This window comes from Rhinolophus ferrumequinum, chromosome 6, assembly GCF_004115265.2.
Source record: "Rhinolophus ferrumequinum isolate MPI-CBG mRhiFer1 chromosome 6, mRhiFer1_v1.p, whole genome shotgun sequence".
Classification (NCBI taxonomy): Eukaryota; Metazoa; Chordata; class Mammalia; order Chiroptera; family Rhinolophidae; genus Rhinolophus; species Rhinolophus ferrumequinum.
The window spans coordinates 43,767,994-43,792,681 of NC_046289.1; the positions used below are offsets into that span (position 1 = coordinate 43,767,994).

Consider the following 24,688-nt stretch of genomic DNA (forward strand, 5'->3'; position numbering starts at 1 on the left):
GTCCAAATAAATACCCACGCCTGCTTTGTGATTTTCAGCAAAGGAGATTATTTCCAAAACAACTCCAACGAGGACTTCCTGGATGTGAAAACACTAACCAATTCTCGTTCCTCTCATCTTTTGCTTTATTCTTCCTTCCACGCTGTTATTGCGAAAAACTGGCAGTTAAATTCAATTGATTCAGAATATTCCGGATCCATATGGCCGCCAACCCTGGAGCTGAGGCGGCGATAGCGCCTCACTGCTGTTCTCAAGCATTTGCCTCTCCCCCTAGTCCCCAGATGGTGGGAGTAACATTTAAACCTCCTTTTCTCTGCCTTGTACAATAGACCTTGGCACCATTTCAACTGTTTACTCCGGTAATTAACAGCTCTGATACCACAACAATTACAACTCCTCCTCACTCTCACCAAATAATGCTATGAATTAGTGAGAGCTAATGGCTGGAAGGTAGAGTGTTTCCAGACTGTGAGATCTGTGCATTTTTAGAATAAAATAAAAGGTACAAACAGCACGCTTGCAGTAGACAATGATTACCTAGTAATTAGTTTACACAAAGCTTCCTATTTAATGGCAAAACGCTGTAATTAACGTGTGACAGAAAATCAAAGGGTACTTTGTAAGCATATGAAAAATTAACACTGCAGGCCCATAGCTTTATGTACTGATTAGAAGCATATTAAATCAATAGGACACACAAACCAACAGCTTGTATAGCTGATTATTATAGGCCCTCGGAAGGGGGACCCAGCTTTCATTTAACTTGGGGATGCAATTTTCCCTCTCCTCTCATCTTCCTCAGGCACAGAGAAGCACCTCAAACCCAACCCTGGCAGCTTCATGAAAATAACCATTGAACTGGAAGAAAACATTCTAAGTCATTTTCAGAGATAAGGAAAAATATGTAAATGATTTTAAGACTGTCCAATGATTGTGGTGACGTGCCGCTACATTAATTAGAAAACACACCAACTGGAACCAGAAAATGAAGCCACCAGGTCTCAGTCTTGTGCTGAGAATAATCTCTACTGTATCAGGTCGATGCCTCTTTACTCAACATGTAGAAAGTTCAAGTAACTAGAATTATTTTCTCTTTTCAAATGATAAGAAACCAGGGCACTATCAAGGTTTATTCTTTTAAAGGCATTATCTGGATAAATCATTGGCTAGGCTTAATTGGGTCACCATTCTGTATCTTCAACAACCACAATTCTATACAATGATAATTGATGCATAGAAAAATATTCTGGAAGCCTAAAAGACCCTACAAGATCGTCTAAATCACCAAAGGAAAATTAAATTGTGCATGTTTGTTCAACATTACCTGCAATTTAATTGTAATGCAATTTTTTTCCACTTTAAAAATCTCAATTACATTTTATGCACAAAGATGTTACTCTTCATGTATATCATTGAGGAGGACCTAATCAAACATGGGGATGCATCTGATATTTAGGTAAAAATCCAGGGAGTGGATTAGGTTATGGGAGGGAAAATATATAACTTATACTCCTTTAAGTGTGAGATTTGTGCTCTTTCTTTCGTTTTCTTCTTTTTTTAAAAATTAGTTTCGGGTGCACAAAACAATATAATAGTTAAACATTTATCATTTATATCCCTCACAAAGTGATAAACCCCGCCCCAATCTACTACCCCTCTGACATTGCATACCGTTCGTTACATTTCCACTGTCCCTATTCCTAATGCTGTACACTCCACTTCTTGTGGCAATAATATATAATTATAATATATATAATATATATAATAATATATATAATTATAGTTGGCATTCATTATTGTTCAGCTTCAACTCAGGTGTACAGTGCAGTGATCAGGCATCTACATCATCCCTGAGGTGGTCTCCCTAATCAGACAAGCGTCCGTCGGATACCCTATAAAATCTTTACAACATTATTGATTATATTCCCCAAAGCATCTTTTGTATCCCCATGGCAATCTTGTGGTTACTGACTGTGATTTCTAATCCCCTCACCTTCTCCCTCATCCCCACCCTTCCTCTCATCTAGCAACCCTCAGTTTTTCCTCTATATCTCTGAGGCTGTTTCTGATTAGTTCATTTATTCTTTTCTTTAGATTCCACATGTAAGTGAGATCATATAGTATTTGTCTTTCTCTGTCTGACTTAATTTCACTTAACATAATGTTCTCTAGGTCCATACACATTGTTGCAAATGGTAAGATTTCATTCTTCTTTATGGCTGTGTAATACTCCATTGTGTAAATGTACCACAGTTTCTTAATCCAGTCATCTACCCATGGGCATTTCGGTTGTTTCCATGTCTTGGCTATTGTGTATAGTGCTGCAATAAACATAGGGGGGCATAAATTTTTTCAAATTAGAGTTTTGGATTTCTCCGGATAGATACCTAGGAGTGGAATTGCTGGGTCATAAGGTAGTTCCATTTTCAGTTTTTTGAGATACCTCCACACTGTTTTCCATACTGGCTGCACCAATCTGCAATCCTATCAACAGGGCACAAGGGTTCCCTTTTCTCCACATCCTCACCAGCACTTGTTTGTTGATTTATTGATGATAGCCATTTTGACTGGGGTGAGGTGGTATCTCATTGTGGTTTTTATTTGCATTTCTCTAATGATTAGTGAGATTGAGCATTTTTTCATATGTCTGTTTGCCATCTGTATGTCCTCTTTAGAAAAATGTCTCTTCATGTCCTCTGCCCATTTTTTAATTGGGTTGTTTGGTTTTTTGGAGTTGAGTTTTTTATATATTTTGGATATTAACCCCTTATCAGATATATCATTGACAAATATCTTCTCCCATTTAGTAGGATCTCTTTTTGTTTTATTGATGGTTTCCTTTGCTGTGAAAAAACTTTTTAGTTTAACGTAATCCCACGTTTATTTTTTCTCTTACTTCCCTTGCCCGAGGGGATATATCAGTAAAAATCTTACTCCAGGTAATATCTGTAAACTTTTTTCCTACATTTTTTTCTAGGAGTTTTATGGTTTCAGATGTAATGCAATTTTATGGTAATAATAATAACAGAAAATTTTTGAAGGCGTATTATATGCTACCGTAAATACAGGACTAGCCAATTCACAAGGGGCATCTTATTTAATTCTCACCACCTCCCCACAAGGTAGGTACCCATATTATCCCTCTTTACAGATGAAGAGATAGAGACTTGGGGAGTCCATGGTCCCTCTCTAATAAACTTGGTGTGCTATAGAAATTCAAGAGCAATGGCTGTTGTGTTCTAGGGACCTTTGTATTTCCCAAAAGTCTCTGTAGAAAGCAGAAAACCTGCCACAAGGGCAGCGAGTCACAGCGGTAGGACCTGAGAGAGAACACTGCTCAGGGATTTTTCAAACAAGGGGTCTTTTCTAAATGGGTTCAGCTTGGTGTGGCCAGAGCACTGGGCCAGGAGTAGGTGTGGGTTCCAAGCTAGGCATGACCATTTATTAGCTAGAAAACCATTTATTAGCTATATGAACTTGGGCAAGTCACTTAATTTCCCAAGCATCAGGTTCTCTACCTGTAAACAGAATAATAATACCTTCCTTACCAAAGTGGTGTGGTAGTAAATGAGTAAAAACCTTAGGGTTTTTCTGTGATTGAATGAGACAATTCATGTAAAGTGCTGAAATGCCTGACACCCAGCAGGCATTCTACAATATTATTATTATTATTATTATTATTATTATTATTATTTTTAATAATAAATACAGGGAAGTGTCAAGACCTTAACAGTATATTCACAGATCTACAAAAGAAATCATGTTTTTAAGATACAAAAAATAAACAAATATAAAAAATAAACAAATATAAAAAACAATGTAGCTTAATGATTAGAGAAAAATGATATCCTACATTTTCTCTTAACCTAGAAAAACCTAGATTTTCTCTTAATACCAAGATGTTGTATTTTTGATATAAAATACAAATAATAAATAAGGACATGAAAAAAGGATATTTTGCTAGTAAACTAACAGCAATTATAAGAAGCATTTGACATCTAAAATAAAAGTGCAAACTATTTATAATATTCAGTGCCGGTGAGGTGGTGGGAAAACTATGCTTACTCGCTGCCCGTAGCTTTGGAAATGGGTACCACCTTCTTAGAAAGTCATGTGGCAATATGTAACAAGAGCTGTAAAGTTCTGCTCCTGGGTCTCTCTCCTAGAGAAATAATTCAACAGAAGCAAAGAAAAGTGTATACAAAAACCAAAAATAAAAATAAGCAAATATTTCCTCCTTATGGCTTCCTCCCTCCCACCCACCACCACCAAAAAGAAAAAAGAAACTGCAAGCTGGAAATCTAATTTTCCAACTTAGTTGAATGGTTTAACATGTTAGAGTAAATCAATATGAGGGAATATTATACAGCCATTAATTGTGATGACTACATGTAAACATGGAGAACGTTTAAGATCTGATATTTAAATAGCATATACACTATTACTGTAGCAATAAGAAATAAATGCAGCACATTTGGAAATTAATACACAATAATGAAAATAACTAGGTTTGAGAAAAGTGATTATGTCCTTACTTAATTAAATATTTCTTTAATGTGGTTATATTACCTTTCAACTTTTCTAAAAAATTATGTCGGCTGTTTGGAATCACTTGATAAATACCTAATAAATGTCACACAAGGCACGAGGCTCAGCCATCTTATAGTGGCTCCCATGACCCAGTTACATGGCCATGTGAATGGATGGAGGTCTTCACAATGGAGACATAGGGAATTCCAAGGCACTGATTGGCTGTTGGTTCTCTTTTGTAATAGTGTATTTTGTTTGCTGATTTCATTCTACAAGGAAGCAAAACAACTACTGTGGTTTATCCTACTTTTTCTAGGCTTGGATGCCTTGAATATATATATATATATATAGTGTGTGTGTGTGTGTGTGTATATGTATAATACCAAAAAATGTATACACATTTTAAGAGAGGAAAACTGTATTTAAATTGAAATATTCAATATATACTGATAACAAAAGATGAATACACATCATGTTTGACTTCTGCAATTACAAGAGGTGCTCAAAGTGGTTACCATCAGCATCCAGGCACTTCGGATTACGGCGAAATACTGTTTGAGCAACACTGACCAAAGTGTCCACTTGTGTGCACATGACTTTATTCATCTTTTGTTATCGGTATATATTGAGTATTACAATTTTAATACAGTGTTTTCCTTTCTTAAAATGTGTATACATTTTTTGGTTTCCTCTCTCTCTATGTATATATTTATATGTATATTTATTTATTTCCCTCCTTGGCAAATTAATTTTAAAAGTCTAATGAAGTACACCAATGTACAAGTAAAGGTCAAATTGCTCTTGCAAAGGGCTAAAATAGCAAGATTATATAGTAGCTCAGAGCCAGCTCAATTTCCTTTTTCTCATTAGTGGTAAAACTGTGACGCAAAAGACCTCTACAATCCTACACGTTCTATCCAGGGAAACAGAGGCTCAGAGAAGGTCTGCACAGAGAAACCCAAAAGTAAACTGCCTTAACTCTTTTCACGGAGAAACTGTCTGCAACAGTCTCCTGCAAAGCAGGGTCACCAGTAGCATCACTGTCATTTAGCCAACCTCCCAGGAATGAGGCAGGGAAGACTTATCCTTTAAAAAAAGAAAGAAAACGCTGCCGGAAGGACTGGTACCACAGCAAATGTCCACCTGGCTCTCCCTACACTGTCTTAGTGAATGTGTCCAAGAAGGCTTTTCCCCTAAGGTGCCTTCCTTGACTTACGCTTTTATTCCTCCTAAATAAAAGAAATATCCCCGACTTGGGGTGGGGCGTTTGGGGTGTGTGCAAGTGTGTGGAGTCATTAAACTTTAACAAGTATTGAGGACTTAAATGAGTGAGTTTACTGGACCCTCTTGGGGGAATTAGGTTTTGTTACCTGGTAGGATGAAGAGAATAAGGTTGGTACTGAGCCACCACGAAGGGAAATGAGATTTGTACTCTGTTTTCATTGTGGCCATCATGTAACATTCTGCTTTTCCTAAAATCATCTACATGTCTATACTGATTTTTTAAAATGGAATAATAGCTTTTTAGCATTTGTTGACTCCGTGACTTTGTTTCAAGTCTCATCTGCATCTCACAGGGACCAAATAACTGGTTCTAAATTAGGTAGGTAGGAAAAAAGATGATCTTTATATTATATCCTCGTGTCTACACTAAATCATGCCCAGATCTAAAACCAATATCTGCATAAGACGCAAGAGAATCTCAAAACAGTTCCAACTCCCATAAACAGCCTTGTTTTTAATCTGTTGCCTACAACATACCAATGAGAAAAATCATGGTATCGTGTCATAAACTGCTATGCAAATGATGCTATTTGTAAGTATTAACATAATTTAGTGCTTACAGTCATAATCTCATTTCTAATAATTCTCCCAGAATGGAGTCTTTCTCTGGACTCTTAGCCTGCAGGATAGTCTTTCATCAAGAAGCTGATATTTTTAATAACCTGCCAGCATATGTTTTGTATGTGCCAGGCTAGGCTTGATGATACAACATCTTCATTATCAAAAGAAACAGGTCTACAAACTGTAATAGGACATTAAAACATGCCTGTGCTCATAAGTAATGCTTTGATGTCTAAATATGCACTATTACGATGGTCTTCTGGAACAAAGGATAATTCCAATCCTAAATTCTCAATAGCTACACTCAATGAAGATTGCAGTTCACTTGTACTCTGAATACAATTTCACTTTGAAGGCAAAAGAATGTCAATAGTTTCCTACAAAAAAAAAAGCTCTTCAGAACTGCTTTATTTTCATTTTTGGCTTCTAACCACACCATGGCTAAGCATAGGTCTCAGAGTATAAAAAGATTTCTGAATAATTTTTTCCCCCTCTTAAGTGTTAAAAAAATGATTTAGATAGCTTATTAATTATTCAAGGTTCACATTTAATAACATTAACAATAAGGGCAAATGTGTTTGGTGACAATTTAAAATTTGTCACCAAATGATAGTTTAAAATAATTGAAATTAAATAATGTATAGTCAGGCTTCTATGTGCAATTCAGCTAACATCAATATTTTAAATATTTTTTTTAAACTTAAAAGTCAAACATTTCAAATTTATCATAGTCTAGTGTCAGGAGAATTCTTTAAAAATGATTGGTTTTAAATATTGGACCAGCAAATACTTTGCATACTAACATTTCAACTTTTTAAATAAAAAGGCATACTTTTTATCACTGAATATCAACAGTTTTGCCTTAAAAAGAAAATTATATACAATATGACAAAATCCAGTTTAAAGGGAACACAAGAGAAACCTCTATGGGCCTCAAAATTAAATACATTTTCCTTGTTTTATTTTTTTTTTAGAAGAGTAATTCACTTTGGTATCCTTTAAATAATATGTAAAAAGCTGGCCATGACAGGTACTGCATTTAGTCCATTTATTGATGGAGGGGAGAAGAAAAGCCCAGAACAGATCATGGGAAGAACGGTAACATTTGTCAAAGGAACTCGCTCTTCTGACTTTCTAGATTTATTTGTCGTTTCACTCTCACAAGAATAATGCGATTCTCTCTTGTGTGCCCCTCCCTTCCTATCACTTGTGTCTTGATTCATATACTTCTGTAGTGGGACGCTCAAAGGAGATGCAAATCACTGCACAGCCCACTGCTTTGCTCGTCGGTAGGGAAGGAAAAGGTGAACGGAATTTGTGTCTGAATTTTCCTCATCAGCTATGCTGTCACCAGTAGGTCAGCCAAAACGGGGATTTGGGATTAAGAGAAGCCAGGCGATTCTAGGCCCCTGGATGTAAAGTGAAGCAGCTTTTAGAATGGTGGGTTTAATTTATATATTATGGGTTTAATTTATATATTAAGCCATATAAGATTACTTTAATTATTAAGCAAGTTGGAACAGACTAAGAAGTTGTACAATTCATCTTTCCACCAACACACATGGAAAATTCTACACACGTCCACTCATATGCTAAGACTTCTTACCTATTGTTCAGCTTTGGCTGGGAGATTTTCTGGCTGGGATGTATTATTTTCTCAGCATCTCACAGGGACCAGCAGTTATATAAATTTCCTTGAATTGTCTTCAAAAACATACGACTGCTGACAGAATGCTATTATACATTAGCTTCCAGGTGACAACCATTCACTAATAGAATTTCTCTCTCATAATAAAATATGACTAGCTTAATAATGTCAGTTGTTAGAACCATAAAATCAAGACCCACTTAGAGCAAATGATGAGATTTGTAATGTTACCTGAATATGGTAAAAAAAAAAAAATTACTTCCTAATTATCATAATCAATTTGAAGACATGGATGAGGACTTTCAGGGCCCAATGAAGGGACATTTAAAGTAACCTAATCAACCCCAGTGCCCAAGAAAGGCAAAATGATTTGCCTAAGGTCTCACTGCTGGTAGGTGACACAGCTGAGCCTAGAAGAAAGTGCTTTCATCTCCTAACAGTTCACAGACACTGGATTTATGTCACCACTGAACACTTACCTGTGCCCATTTCTTTTTCCAGTCTTCATGGCCATATCTGCTACTCTCCTTTAGGACCCACTTGCGGCACTTTAAGTGGGAAAGTATGTCACAAAATGCAGTCCCGTTTCCTCCAAACTCATAGTCCATTTTAAAGAGCCAGCGTTGGATTTCCAGGTGATCAGTGACCAGCTGACTCAGCTGCTCTATCATCTGTGGGGATGACGACATAGCGACATTTAATACAGCTAGTTTCCTGGCTTCCTTTTTATTGTGTTAACTTAGGTATTGTACTTCTCACATGTTGTAATTTCAAATGGTCTGTTCATTCAGTTATCTTCTAGTTATTACGTTAGATGGAAGAAGTTTTATGTGATATACATATTTGTATGATGTGAAGAAACCACTGGCCAGTGGAATAAAACACATGTTTTAAAAGTATAGTCTTTCTTATGAGAAACTCTGAAATTATCACTTTGCCTGCTTTTGAAGGCAAAATAAAGGATCCTTGAATATTTGTAATTGAATCTTAGTATTGTTGTTTTCTCTCTTTTTCAGAGAATTGTGTGTTTACTTATTGATTCTTCAAATGACTTTTTTTTTATAGTTTCAAGGCTGTAAAGAGTTATAATCTTGAAAACTTTAACTATTTGCTGCTTTGTTGAGCTTTTGAATGTTATAACCTATAAACATGTAAGTTTTTCCTCATTAATATATGTGAAATACATTTGTTTGGCTGGTTAATCAACCAAGTGTATTATATTATATATACTACACGAACCACACAGATAAAGGAGATGAAACACTCATGGAAGCAACTTTCCTGGAATACACACTTCTACATTTTATTTGAAACAGTATTCCCTCAAGCACTGGGCTCAATCACATGGAAGTTTAAGAGATAAAAGTTCAAGTTCTAATGTCATGGTGATAGTAATGATAATATCTAACATTACTGAACTCTCAGTAGGCACCAGGCCATTGACTGAGCTCTTTTCATGAGTTTTCTCATGTAGTACTCACACAAACCTATAAGGTAGGCACCATGATTCGTTTTATGTTATATATAAACAGCTGAGACTCAGCTAATTTGAATAACTTGCCCACGATCACACAGCATTGAGAGGCAGAGCAAAGACTCCGCCCAATATCTCTGACTCCAACAACTAAGCTCTCTCTCTCTCCATGGTGCTGCCTATCTTAATCTGAAGACAGGTGGAGGAGAAGGGGGAGGCGGAGAAAGAAGTCAGAAGAGGAGCAAGAGAAGCATCTTTTCTTACAGTCGATAAGCCATTTGGGATAAGTCTGAATCAGACAAAAGTCTATAACAAGATTAATTATAAGTAACTAATTATAAGTAATACTGTTCTAGTAGAGCCTTGAAGAAAAATAACTCATTAGATCACAAAATGATTTTTTTGTCTGGTCTTCTCATCGGACTTTCCAATCCGTACTTCCCAGAAAGAAACAAAGCAATCCTAAGCATTCTCTCTCCGAGCCTACCCACTGCTGTTCTCAGCTGTGGTCGTCTGTGCTTACGGAGGTCGCTGCAATGCTCTTACTCTCTATTGATGATTTTTTTTGCTCACCAAACGGAGTTTTATTATTTTTTTCAACTAAAGAGTGTGAAAGGACTCAAGATTATAGTTCTGCTGAAGTCTGGAGCTGGAAGATTATAATTCTTTTGATTAAAGGCACAATCTGTTCTCTCGAGTTATGTCTTTTCAGCAAATCTTCCTGGGGATGTTACACTACACAGCAGTGTGGAAATGATACCAAAATGGGCATTCTTGAGATCCCTGGAAGCCCCATGCAACCATGGGGTATTCAATTAGGGTGAAAATGGAATTGTCTTAGCTCCCTAATTATCAAGTAGTGTCTGTGGATAATTTGGGTGTTTAAATGACAAGCACTCTGGTCTATACACCATATGGCTGTGAGCATAGCCTCTGAAGGTTTTTAATGTGCCTTCCAAAGTTGCATCCCTTCTTTCTCTATTGTGTTGAGAAGATAGAGTCTATATTTAATCATGTTTTGCTGTATTATGATCATACTTTGCAGAAGTAGAAATGGTATTTGGCATGTTAATGTCCAATAAAATTCTTTTGCCAGCATAAGGAAAAGTGTTTTTTGCATAGCATTTTTTATTGTATATATGGATATATTGTATATTTGGAGACTCAACTATTATACTAACAGAATTATTATCTGTTTCTCCCAAATCCTATTATCTGCTCCTTCTGAGAATCCTATAAAATGGATGTCTGTTGATGGATCCCCCACAATATTGAAAAGGATCAATAGTATTGTAAAGACTGCATCATGGGAAAGAATTATGTGCTATCTGTAAGTGAAAATTGAACAGTGCTTTAAAATAGCAGCGCCATTTTTGATTATTTAACCAAAGCTGTCAATATTTCATACGGAGCACATGCCAGAAAGAGAGCTTGCATGATTACTTTACGGATCAAAACAGGAAATGCTCACTGTGTTCATGCTAGATTTTAATAAATAAATAACTTAATCATAAGCCAAATGACTTTATGCTATTTCCAAACATTTATCATTTTCTTTTTGAGTCTATCTGTTCAAAAGATGTAATATAGTTTTAAATTGCCATTCATTTTACACTGGTATAGGGCAGAAGTAGAAAAACGACCACTGCTAAAATCCAACTGATACTCAGGAATTTATGAACCTAAATTAAAAGAATCACAGTTTTCCTTCACCAGCTTTGAGTTTATGATGCACATAGGTAAAAAGTTAGTGCTGTTGAGTCATCACCATCTGCAAATTCAAAATGCTGACACCCTCAGATAGATCAGGTAGGGTAGTCACTACCGGAAACACATCGGTGACTACTTCAGTTTTGATGACCTCAGATGTGTGTTTCCAAACAAGTAGAGTAGAACTCAGTTAGAACTCGGTTTATTGTGATAACAATTTGCACATGCCATAGGTGAAATGACATCCTTCAAATTCAATGGGTCTATGAGGAGGTTTTAAATCCCACTTCTGAATAACAGCATTAGAGGGAGGTTTTACTGCACTAAATGTGCCTGCATCTTTAACCAAAATCGACATACGTATAAAGTTCTAAAATATTTCATGGCAAAAATTGCCTGATTTCTCATCCGTGAAGGTGAAAGCCAGACTCATATAAACATGCATATAGATTTTAAAACTTTTGAAGATTGTTTAATGTAATGTGCACATGTGAAATTGTATCATTTTAAAATGCATTTCACTTATATTAAGTCTACTAGTGGAGTATTTTTACTGGGAGGCACAGTCAAGCAATCCAGTTTGTCATTTTCAAATGCCAGTGGAGGCTAATGACAATGGAAGGGACACACCACGCGGGGGGAGTTCCTTCCACTCCTATTAAAATTACCTGTGCCTCTTCCAGACTCGGCCACCTCTAAGAGAACTTCTTTCATGAACCCCTGTATTGCCCAAGACTCTAGCAAGATGGAAATATTTTAGGGCAATGTAATGAGCTAATGGTATCTTCAAAGGAGTCTCTGAAAAGCGTGATTTGTTGAAAGGCTTCATTTGGGGGCTCAGCATCCACGAGGTCTGGAACATCATGATCAGGCAACTGAGAGAAAAGGGATGATCCCTAAATTTTGTCCCTCACAATGTGTCTCATCGTGCACGGTTCTTTCGTGTGCCAAGAAGTGGGTGGGTGCCTGGGACCAGTTGTGATTGGCTCAGAGTACTGGTCAAGAGACGTACTGAAACAGAGGTTAGGAAATGTTAACAGCCTTGTTTGTGTATTTCCTTTATTGTGAAAAAAGAGAGCAGTTAAATGGGAGAACAGCTGCCAGAGTTAACTCCGAGATCATTTCTAGTGGTGAATATTATAGTTCTGCAAATTGCTTGGCCCCTAACTATCTGCTGGAAGAATGCATAGCCAAGACCGAGCGCACGACAAAACCCAGAAGCAGATAGTTTTATTCCTCACTTCTCCTTTTGGGCTTTTCCCCTCCTCCCTTTATGGCCCCTTGCTGAGGAACCAAAGGATGTCTGTACAGAGCCAAGGATGTCTGCAGCTCCCTGCTACAGGTCCTCTGCGACCTGACTCGGCAGAAAGGCCCACTCCCTGGAGCTTTCTGAACCTGCTCCTTTTAACTAACTGACTCACGTTTCTCAGGGTCCTGCTCCATGACTGGCTAGCTAATACGATGATGAACTAGTCCATGTTGAGGCAATACATATCGATAGCAGATTGGTACATTAACAGGGTCTTCAATGTCTTAATCCAAATGAGTACATATTTGGGGAATTCCAGCAATTTGTGCAAGGGACAATACTTTGAAACACAAAGGCCTAAAGTAGATCCCATGGAATCAACTCAAGTATTCCACATTGTCTTCAGTGGCTAGGGCTGGCTCCAGAAGATCTGAAATTCCTGCAAGGTCAAGAGGGTGTGATATATTTGAACAGAGCCTCTCTTGACCACTTCACCTACCTGCTGATGACTATAGATGTCACATATTCCAGGAGGGACCGGCACATTGGCGCTGTCAAAGACCCGTTTACTTCCAGACTTGGTGCTATAAAGATGAGCTAGTCCAGGCTCCGGGCCCAGGATGGGTATGTCTAATATATCCGCCACGGCCAGGTCATCTCTGTGGAGGAACCCGCTGACCATGTAGGCCTCTTTGCCTCGGATGAGATTTTTTATTCTTTTGATTGCCTTTGGACTGTACATCAGGTGAGTGGTCAGGCACATATGATGCTTCTAGGGGGAGAGCATATTATTCTTGTTAAAAGGTGCTCTTTTTCTAGTCCATACACCTAATTTATAATGTTGCACACAATAAATGTATTATTAATAGCAGGCTGGGTTATGACCTATCCTGTTGTTTAGCAGTTTAAATTGATAAAAGCTGTTGGGGTGAGGCTCTATAATCGCTCACATCTTTAGTGTGTTGGAAATAGGCTCGCTGGGAATAGAACTAATTACTACACATCTGTATTTATTTGATCCATGTGGAATTATCCTTCTGTCAGAAGGAAAAGAGGCTGGCGGCCTTTGGATAATAGTGATTCATCTCTGCAACACTTCTGGCATGGTTTAACACTAAAGCGTCTGGAAAATCAATACAAAAAAATGAAGAAAAACGCCCCCTAGTATTCTTCACTATACAGGACTCCTAATATGGCAACTCTTTAAATGATTCGGTAGGAAAAAAAGCATTTGGCTTGATACTCTCTTTTCCAAAATTCTGCCGCAAACTCCATTTCAGGGATTATGTTCTGTTATAATAATTATCATAGTTCTTAGCCAACAACTCTGGAGAGAATTCATGAATGAAAAATATTTGAAAAGTTCAGCAAGACTCAAACTCATTTTCCAATGGAAAACTTTTTTTTATTTCACTTTTGGTTATTTAGACCCAGCTCAGCAATGCATTTGACTGTCTCATTTAATTATATAAATAATTCTGGCATGTCTAATAGGAGCTGAGGATGGAGCCAGATGGCCAACACACACCACACTGAATACCACCATGTTTCTGCGTTCTAGGAGTGGGGACGCAAATGAGTACTGTTATTGCATAACTAATACAAAGCAGGGATGGGCCATACAGAGCTACAGAAGGCTCAGAGGCATGGAGGAGGGAGACAGAAGCCACATGCTGGTGGGGAGAGCTGAAAAGGCAAATTCCTCCTCCTCTTGGGGCCGCAGTTTCCTCACCTGTCAAATGAGTATAATACTAGTACCCATCTCGTAGGGATGCAGTGAGGAGTCAATGAGAGAATGCATGTAAATCACTCATCACAGTGCCTCGGACATAATAAGCACTTGGTGAATGTCAGCCAGGATATTATTACTATGAAAGGGGTTGGGGTGGAAGTGAATTTTGAAGGATGGGTAGGATTTTATCAGGTGGGGGTGGGCCTGGGAAAGACATTAGCCAAGAATGGAATATGAGAACCCAAGACTGTGCCCGCTTCCTCTAGAGAAGGGCTGGGGCTTAGGAGTCAAACAGTTCTGACTTTGAATCTGGTTCTGTCACTCATACGAGCTACCTGAACTTGGGCAAATGACAGAGTCCCTGAGCCTAAGTTTCTCCGTCTGTTAAATGGAATAAAAATATCCATTTTCTGGGTTGCTCTAAGGATAAGACAAGATCATGAATGTAAACACCTATTACAATGCATGGCATTGGGTTGGAATTCAATAAATGGTAGTACTTATGATTACAAAGAAAACTCGCTTTTTTTCAATAATTAAAATGCCATGCAAATAATATAATGTAAGGTGCTAGAGTCTTAAGGGAGGTCAAGGGATTTTGTAGACTAGCACCTACTCCCCCAATTCTAGTCAAAATTGTTTACTCCACAGGCATTAACATGTGGAGAAATGTCGAGCTGCTGTTTCTGGGAATATCAGCAGTACCAGCGTGCGAACTCTTGGGAGGTACAATAACTGTTGAGTCTGGGAGAGCCCCGGGATTTCAATTCTGCCTGAATTTGTAACTTGCAAGGTGATTTAGAAAACTTGATCTTTCTGAGCCTCAGTTCCCCATATTCAAATGAGGGGTTGGACTAGACGTCTCTAGGGTGCTTCCAGCTCTGAAAATAACTTTAAAGTCAGAGACTTTCTGGACTTGTGTTTAATGGGTACAGAGTGTCTGCTTGGGATGTTGAAAAAGTTTTGAAAATGGATAATGTGATGGTTGCCCAACAGTGTGAATGTACTGAATGCCACTGAACTGTACACTTACAATGATTAAAACGGTAAATTTTGTTGTGTATATTTTACCCCCTCCCAATACAACAAAACAAAACAAAACAGAGCTCCTCTGAGAAGAGGATTGATTGATTTACCCTGTAGGGCCCTTCCTCTAGAGTATGTGTTCTACCCTAAGCTCCTTAGATCGATGCAATATGCCTTTCCTACCACAGTTGAAATCCACTTCACAATCTATTTCTGAGAATGCAGTTCTAGGAAACCCAATGTTACATTAGACAATGGCTGGTGACGGCCATTGAATTTGTGTTTCCCATCTGGTAGGTCACTATCTTCCCTCCTTGTTTATTTCAGTCCTTTCCTTTCCCTACAAATTATTCCAGTGAGGAAATGGAAAAAAATTAAACGTCTGGGAGAACTGGTGACTTGAGTCACAATGTACACAGTGGGCTTCTCAGGGTACAGAGAAGAGTGTTTCAAGGTGGCAATCCTCTCATGTTAAGTTCACAAGGTTTCGAAAGCCTTTTGACATGTATTCGCTCATCTGATCCATAAACGCTGCACCCGTGAACAGTCCCTCGTTTGGAGATGAGGAAACTGAGGCTCGAGTGATTTGCCCAAAGTCACCTAGCTAGTAAACACAGAGGCAGGATTTAAACCCAGGTGTTAGCACAGTTGCCACACCACAGCTGCCACGATTTCTCCCATTTTACAGACTGAGTAGTGAAGGTCCGGTGAGTTTATGAGGTGTGAGGAGCAATAGAACAGAACGTGAACGTTCCGAGCACATCTCCAGCCGGCATGAATTCTGTCTCCTGTAGGTCTGCTTATCTCTACTGGCAAGTACTCTACCCGACTCTGTATTACAGTCATCTGTGGGCAGCACGACTTATTCTTCAGGCAAGATGGTACTCTAGTGTTGTGTTCAATATGTGTTTAATAAAGATTCGAATGTGAGTGAGTGGCAGAGGACACATTACTGACTGTGGGTCTTCTATGACCAATTAGAAAAAATCAATATCGTCAGATCCACGCAGTGGATTAACAGAGCTGACAAACATCTAAAATGTTCCTAATTCCATAGCATTGTGACTAATTATCACCACCGGTTTTTGTTTGGTTTTTTTTTTGACCCGAGACAAAAGATAGTTGTTTAGGATGCCTTCATAAACATTAAATGTTCAAAAGTAGACATGACGTTATGACAGCACTTTGTACCCGTTACAAATTCAACACTGTATAGTAACTTGGAGAGATGTACAAACAGATTTTGGCATGCTTTAAAAAAATCTCCTCAAAAGCCATTTTCATCCATTTGAATGAAAATCAGCACTGATACAATTTTTCCAAGCCATTAAAAAGAATAAAGCAATAACTAAACATGAGCAGGAATTGAGAGAGCAGGAAGTGAGAGTTTAATTTTTGTATTCTAAAAAGTTGATTGCCTATGAGTGATTACTCAAATAATGTAAACTTAAAGTATGAGGAGAAGTATTAAGCACTTCAAATATTCCCTGCTTGTTTCTACTCATCAAGGTGCCAACGTAAATTATGAATGTAACTCAGTGCTTTTGTGAGTGCCAACTGCCTCTTTCTGCTTGGGAGTTGAAGAGCGGGCTGGCAAGGGTACATTTCTCAGGGAATAAGACTGTGGAGCTGGAAAGGACTTTGAAATGATCTAACCCATCACCTCATGGTATAGATGAAGAACAAAGAACAGAGAGGCAAAGGGCCTGCCTGCCTACGGCCACAAGGTTCATCCAGGAGCAAAGCAGTCATTCCAATGAGTAGTGTTCTGGGTCAGACAGACTTTGGTTCATACTCTGGCCCCACTAGTAACTTGGGACTCGAAAATGAGTCTTGGTTTCCTCACCCATAGAAGGAGATTGATAATCTCTGTCTTATTGCATTGTACTGAGGATCAAATGAGAAAGTATATGCTAAGCACTTGATACGTTAGTTCACTCACTTCCTTCTCCCAAACTAGTGCCCCTTCCCCATTCCATGCCTTTGCAATGTGTATGGGCATTTCAGATGTGCAGAAACTCCTTATTGGCAGCTATCAGGCGTTACCTCTGAGAAAATGAGGTTATTCACTACACACTAATGATAGTTTGTTTTTCTTCCTTGCTTCCCACTGTCCACAGTAACTCTGCCACTGAGGCCAGGGTATAGCTAGGAAGAACCAAAGCAAGCTGGTGGAGGTACTGGGAGGTCCCCAAGAATATAAGTAAACGGGGATGATTTGTCCCATGTCTTTTCTCTTGCTTGTCTCACCCCAGCTTTTGCCTTCTTCTTCCACAGCCCAGTGGTGCCAACGAAACAGAGAACTTGGGGGGCGGAGAACGTTAATGTATCCAGTTATGAGAAAATAAAATCATCATCTTGGTAGGAGAGAGTAAAACCTGATGACAATTCACTGAGTATACCAGCAAAGCAGAGATTGCTATAGCAACCCTCCCCAGGCCTGGCAGGACTTTTGGAGGTTATGTGTGTTTGTCAAAATCATGATGCATCTGAAAGGCTAATGGATAGTAACTCAACAAATACATACACTTTCTATGTAAAGCATGCAATCAGCTTCTCTGGCCGTAGAGAGTTGACTTTGGTGCATCCCACTTGTGAATGGAGAGAGCTATGTTTATCAGCAAATTCAGACCCTTGAATACACCCCAAAAAGTTTCCTCAAAACTGCATAATCCATTAGGTATTAAAATGTTGGTTGTTTAACATGGAAAGTTTAAATTCTTGTTAAAATATGGAGAAATTCATTTCAAGCCATCTCTTGCACTGCCTTATTCTGGACGGATGCCCTTGTGGTTCCATGAATTTCCCAAAAGCTCTTGTCTAGGGATGAGATTTCAGTCAGCATTTTTTTCCATTCGTTAAAAATTAGTACACATTAAAAAACCCTGAACCTTGTACATTAGGCACCATGTGATTTGGTAAATGCGATCAAATTCCCTTGAGGGTGGGGAACAAACCAATGGAGTGAGAAGGAACGCCAGTGTGGAAAATCAGAAAATAGGGGCCCTGGTCTAGATTCTGTCCCTAACTAGTTTTCTGACCATGGGTTGGCCCAGGCTTTCTCTGCCTTGGTGTCTTTCATGCAAAATGAAGGAAAAGGAACCACAGATGTTATAAATTCACCTGCTTGATGGTACCACCCAATAACCTCAATTAGGCTTCAGCTGCAGAGTTACTGGGCAGGGGTAGCGCAACTAAGTCTGAAAGTTAAACTGGGATATTTATTTCCTACAGTCCAACTAGTAGTCTAATCAGTAAAGCGGTTAAACTTGCAATAATATTTCACTGATGTGTACTAGAGCGTTGCAAGTTATAAAATTTCCAATTTAATTTTACTGCATCCCTGAAGCCGTAGTAATTAGAAGACAAACTCACAGTGAAGATGTTTATAGCTTCAGGGGTGATAATTTTGAACCTGTCCTGCAGGTCACTTCTGTCCTCAAGGTTCCCCGATTTGACAGCTGCCTGTAGACTCAGGATTTTATGGTAATACAGCAGTAACTCGTCATTCATTTGATGGGAGCAGATGTAGATGACGCTCACGTTGGCATCTAAAAGCAACAGGCACAATGTTAATTAGTGGGATAAAGGTAAATGACATTATGAACTCTGGCGTCAAATTGATGCTGCACAACTTAAAATAAGAAGCGTACCCAAAAGCCACAATGAAGTTCATTTAGATTGGTTTTATACAGATCTTAGCAGTTTAACTGGCTTGTTTGCACTTTAGCATTTCTAAAGAAAAGGTGAATACCACCACCACCAAAAAAATGACACAATGATTCCTTCAGAAAGAAGGCTGTGTGGTCCCACGGAAGTGTACTTTCAAGTAATACACAGGGAGTCATCCCCAGAACTCCCATTAATTATCAATGGGAATTGCATACTGCTCTAAAAAGGTATCCCATTAACCTCAGTAAATTATGAAACGGAGCTATTAATTTTCGGAAGCTGATGAAATGGCAATTTCTTATGCTGCCTGGACTTGGCAGGGCCAATTTAGGGAATGTCCTGCCCAAATAAATGGTCTGACTATGACCACAGCCATGATATTTTTCAGGAAACCAACCTTTTCCTTGCTTTGTTCCCAAAGAGGAGTCGATTAATTATATAGGACATCTAGTGATTCTCCTTTTAAAGGAAACAACTGTCTTAATTTAACTGTGCTCCTTCTTAAGACGTGCTTCTTATTATGTACCTAGAAAGAAACCCTAATTAAATATCCCATCCAAATGGAATGCAGCATTCCAGGCAGCAGAACATTTTAGGGAGTATGGGCAGGAAATCTGCAGCCAATGGAATCATTCATTCACACATGCATGCATTCATTCATAAAATTACTGACTGATCAGAAGGAGCAAAGCACTTGGCTGGATGTGGAGGGAAATACAGGAATCAAAGCAACTGAGATGCTGCCCGTGAAGATCAACAATTTCACAGGCATGAACATCCATGAAACGTGGTGGAGAGGATACCAAGAAGTACACAGACCAGGCTTAGGGAAGTTCAGAAGAGGGAGCATTGGAAACGTTTCCTCGGTCAGGAAGGGCCAAGAGGGGATTTAAAAACTCCTCTGTTCATTTTGAGTATATACAGATTCACAATTAACCCACATTAATACTGGATATTAGTGTTAGTGATATGTGTATTTCTTTGTCAGAAATGAACAAGAAAAGTGAAATTAGCAACATGATTTGTTACCATTTGTAACCTAGAAATTTCTTTCCAAAAGAAATTTAGTTTTCTGCCATGGAGTCTTGAAGTTATTTTCGTTTGTTTTTGTGTCCTTTTAAAAAACATATACTTTAAAAAACACTAGTTTGATTTTTAAAAACCACTAGTTTGGTAAGACAGTAGTCTCTTCCTGAAAACACAAGATTTGAGATAACTAATTTGATCATTCAGCAATTGGAGCCAAGTTACTTAACTACTGTCTCCTCGGTTAATTCATTTTGAGGTTTATGTGGCAATTTGGTTCCAAAATTAAATAGGAGCTTATATATTTACATGTATATAGCACTTGCTCTGGGCCCAGCCCCGGGCCAGTTCAGAAGACATTGCTTCTACACAAGATGTTTGTCTCAGGAGGAGGAGGAGAGTGCCCCTGTGTGCTCTGTTGCTCAGAAATTGCGTAAGACTTTCCACTTTCTGAATCTCTCCATTCTCCCAGATCCCTTCAGTCAACCCACAAGGACTTAGGGAGTGTCCCCTGCATACTCCACACTGTACCAGGGTTTGGGGGAATAAAAAAGAGTATATACCTTACCTTTTAGGAGTTCAGAGAGACAGATCTTACAAGATCAGTAAGATGGAACAACAGAGGAAAGGACTTGTCGTGTTAAACCTTGAGACACTGATTAAAAGAAGTATAGGTGTGGAGGGCTGGGTGGGGAAATCACTGTTGGCTGGCCTCGGCAAGGGAAGCCATTGAGCAGTACTGTTTGTTGAGCACCTACTATGTGCCAGATGTGGCACCAGGTGCCATATATATGTAGATATAGATGTAGATATAAATATATAGATATATAGAGAGATAGAGATATACATATGATGACATTTATAGATTCACAAAGTGTATATATACTTTCATTTATACTCTCGAAAATTCTGTGCCCCAGGTGATTTTATGCCCCATTTTGCAGATGAAGAAACCAATGCTTACAAAGGCTAAATAATGTACCCAGGGTGCCTAGGCAGCTGAGCTCAAGTTTAATCAGCCCAGAGCAAGTGCTCCATCCATGTAAATATATAAGCTCCTATTTAATTTTGGAACCAAATTGCCACATAAACCTCAAAATAAATTAACCGAGGAGACAGTAGTTAAATCACTTGGCTCCAATTGCTGAATGATCAAATTAGTTATCTCAAATCTTGTGTTTTCAGGAAGAGACTACTGTCTTACCAAACTAGTGGTTTTTAAAAATCAAACTAGTATTTTTTAAAGTATATATTTTTTAAAAGGACACAAAAACAAATGAAAGTAACTTCAAGACTCCATAGCAGAAAATTAAATTTCTCTTGGAAAGAAATTTCTAGGTTACAAATGGTAGCAAATCATGTTGCTAATTTCACCTTTCTTGTTCATTTCTGACAAAGGAATACACATATCACTAACACTAATATCCAGTATTAATGTGGTTTCATTGTGAATCTATAAATGTTCAAAATTAATTGACAGGTAATTTTGGAAAGGAATTAATATGAAAATGCAGAATGCTTTGATTGCTCATCAATAGTCAATATCAGTCATTCTCTAGCTTAACTCATCTAGGAATTGAACATACTAACCACTGGGCCTCCACCTGGTACCCTGACTTCACAGCCAATATGTGAAGGACAAGTCTTACCAACATGATCAGGTTATCTTTGCTTCCCTTGAATAAACAGAAAAATCAACACTCTTCACTAGGAATTAATGGAATAAGAAAGGACAATCATGTAAAATACAGCGTAAGGAATATAGTCAATCACTGCCTCTGGTGTCAGATGGATACTAGAATGATCAGGGCGATCACTCCGTAAGGGATATAAACGTCTAATCATTACGCTGTATACCTGAAACTAACATAATTTAAAAATAAAATTTTAAAAAGGTAATTATTTATTCTTCCACAAAATTTTTACTAATTTTCCTAGTTTCTTCATATTTTGTTTCACAAGCAAGTGCTTTTTCTTTCTTTGAACTAGTATTTTTAAACTTTCGTTACTCCTCTTGGAGAGGTTTTAGGAGTGCCTCGCTATGTCATGAAGACAGTGTACCAAGAAATGGCATTTAGTTAATAATATCTCAGAAATGTTCATATTAGCAATATTTTCCATTGCAGGTAGACATAGACTGAATTATTGAATTATTTAAAACAGAAGCCTAATACCTTTAAGTTTTTTCTAATAATGAGAGTCATTTATAAAGAAATTCTTTGGTGATGGTTTGTACTATATAGAGAAGGGTATACAAAAAGCTAAGAACAAAATTAATTCAAATGAATTAGAGCAAAGTCTGCCCTCGGCTGCACTTCAGTGGTTTCCATCCACTCAGGTTTTTAGTTGAAATAGCTCAGCACTGACAAATCAATCTCAAGTCATTAAAAATTTTTTTTTTTGTGATGCTGCAAAAACAATATTAGTGCCTAGATAATAGATTAAAGCAATTACATTATTACTATTTTAGGACACTGTAAATTTCTAGTACTGATGTATTTTTGTTATCAAATGGCATTTATAAAATAATAATGATGCTGAAATATATATGAATCATGTAAAGTATGTCATTCCAGGGAACCAGCTCAATTGGTCATTGATAGTTTAAAATTCTTCCTTGTTTTGCTTAAATAAGGGCCAAAGCAATGACATTTTAACAAAACAAAGAAGTTCTTATTTGGTAATTAATAAAAAACCTTGAGTTTGGTAACTAATAAAAACCTTGTTTAACCTTGAATTTTGGGCCAGTACCTCCCAAACCAAATCCAAAATTATTGCTTAGTCTTTGCCACCTTTATTCTTTAAGCCTAACCTGAACCTGAGCTTTGCAAGGTATCAAGCAAAGCCATTTGCATTCTTGTACCTTTTGCTCCCGGCTCCAGGGGGTGTCTGATTTAAAACTGACCAAAGCAGTATTGGAACTTAACCTTTACAAAGATGTATCTATCACATCAGGTCTGTATTTCTTAGAATCCCCTCCATCAGACACCTCCTGGTTTCTAATAACTAGATGATATATATTTAAATAAAATATTTTTTTAAAAACCTGTCTTTATTTCCCTCTTACTTTTATAATGAAGATGCAATGCTTTTCATTTCTGATGCCACCTTCCACGTATTCCCCAGATAATATAATAGACAATACTGACACGAAAATGTTAACTTCACTCACTGCAAGATTCAGTAAAAGAAGAAGATTTGGGCTTATAGAAGAGAAATCCTAATACAAAACTGCAGCAAAGTGAATTGAGAAAACTACCCAAGTAAACTGGTTAAAAATGTCTTATTTATTTATTTGCTTGTTTGTATTAGTTTCAGGTGTAAAAAACAATGTAATAGTTAGACATTTATACCCCTTACAAAGTGATAACCCCCCGCCCCCAATCTACTACCCCTCTGACATCATATATAGCTGTTACAGTTCCACTGACTCTAGTCTCTATGAAAAACGTCATTTTAAAATTCAAGTTGATTTCACTATAAATCTGTTTTTTGAAACAAAATATTCAATTGCCCTGCCTGCAAGTAGATTAGAAATCCAAGCCTTTTCCTTGTAGAAGAAAAGAAAATAAGCAGAAAGTAAACATTTTATCAACATCCACTGATAAATATTCTAAAGAGTCATTTCCATGAAAGTATTTCTGTACCTAAGATGTCACACAGCCGCCCCAGCTGCATGTTCTGCTTCGTGTTGAAGTCGGCAATATTTTGTCGCACAGGCTGGGAATATCCTAAAAGGCAAACAAGGTGTCAAAACCCAGAAAGAGCAAGTCAGTATGGCAAAATGGCACACGAGAATTTCAAAGTGTCACAGTTCACATTTCCAGGCAAGAATTTTCTCTGAAGCACCTCGCAGCAACAACCCAACTCCGTAGAATGAGGTCCTTGCTTCTCAGGGGATTAAGCATTATTCTGGAAGATGTGCTAAGCAGCGTTTTCTGCAACAGAGAGTGGTTCATGTTTTTCAATTCTAGCAAAGCTGCTGGGGATCGGGATTATAAAAGCATAGGGAAATTTTCTGACATTGGACATGAATGTTCAAAACGGCATGTAAGAAAATTATGCTCAGGTTTAAAAAAAAAAATTTTGTCTTTTTAACATATGCTTCCTATGGGGCATTTTGAAGATAGGTCCCAGGATCATCCTAAACCGACACACGAGTTTCAGAGAAACACTTTGCTGGCAGGAACATGTATTTAAGTGATTCAAATACTAAAGAAATACGTTTCTGCTGACACAGTCCAAAGAACCTTTAACCTTTACAGGGCAATACAGGTTATTACAGTAGTGCAGTTCTGTATCAGCCCTAATGAAAAGTCCTGCCAGTTGCCTACAGGTCCATTGGAAACAGAGCAAAGGAAAACACGTGGATGACTATTATCGAAAAATTTTCCACAGAAAGAAATAACAGCAACAACACTTTCTGCTGATATTTTAGGGGTTAAAAAATATAAGTGAATGAAAACATGAACTTAAAAGGCATGCGTGCATAATCACAAGCAGGTATAATTGCTTATGTGAAATTCAGCAACTGTAGGTGCAACTTTTTTTTTTTTAATAAAATTGCTTTTCACATTTTGAAGAGATGCTTCAATGCCTCCTTGTGGTTAGTGAGCCCAAACACATGTTTCAAGTTAAACTATTATAGATAAAGTGATTTTAAATACTGCATCTTCGCAATGTGACACACATTTCCTTTTCAGCAGAAGGAAAACTATAGCAATTCAGGCAACAGGACTTCAGATCAAATGAACTCTGATAATTGGCTCTTTGCTT

General features: G+C 37.8%; 1 protein-coding gene across 1 annotated transcript in view; it reads right to left on the reverse strand.

Moving 5' to 3' along the window:
• IQCH (IQ motif containing H) overlaps positions 1-24,688 on the reverse strand; it is a 188,010-nt gene that overhangs the window by 55,408 nt on the left and 107,914 nt on the right. Inside the window, exons 13-16 of the mRNA XM_033108542.1 lie at positions 23,560-23,643; positions 18,590-18,765; positions 12,956-13,228; positions 8,503-8,694 (exon numbers count right to left, since the gene is read on the reverse strand). Of these exons, the coding sequence (XP_032964433.1) occupies positions 8,503-8,694; positions 12,956-13,228; positions 18,590-18,765; positions 23,560-23,643 (725 nt within the window). The remainder of the gene's footprint in view (positions 1-8,502; positions 8,695-12,955; positions 13,229-18,589; positions 18,766-23,559; positions 23,644-24,688) is intronic.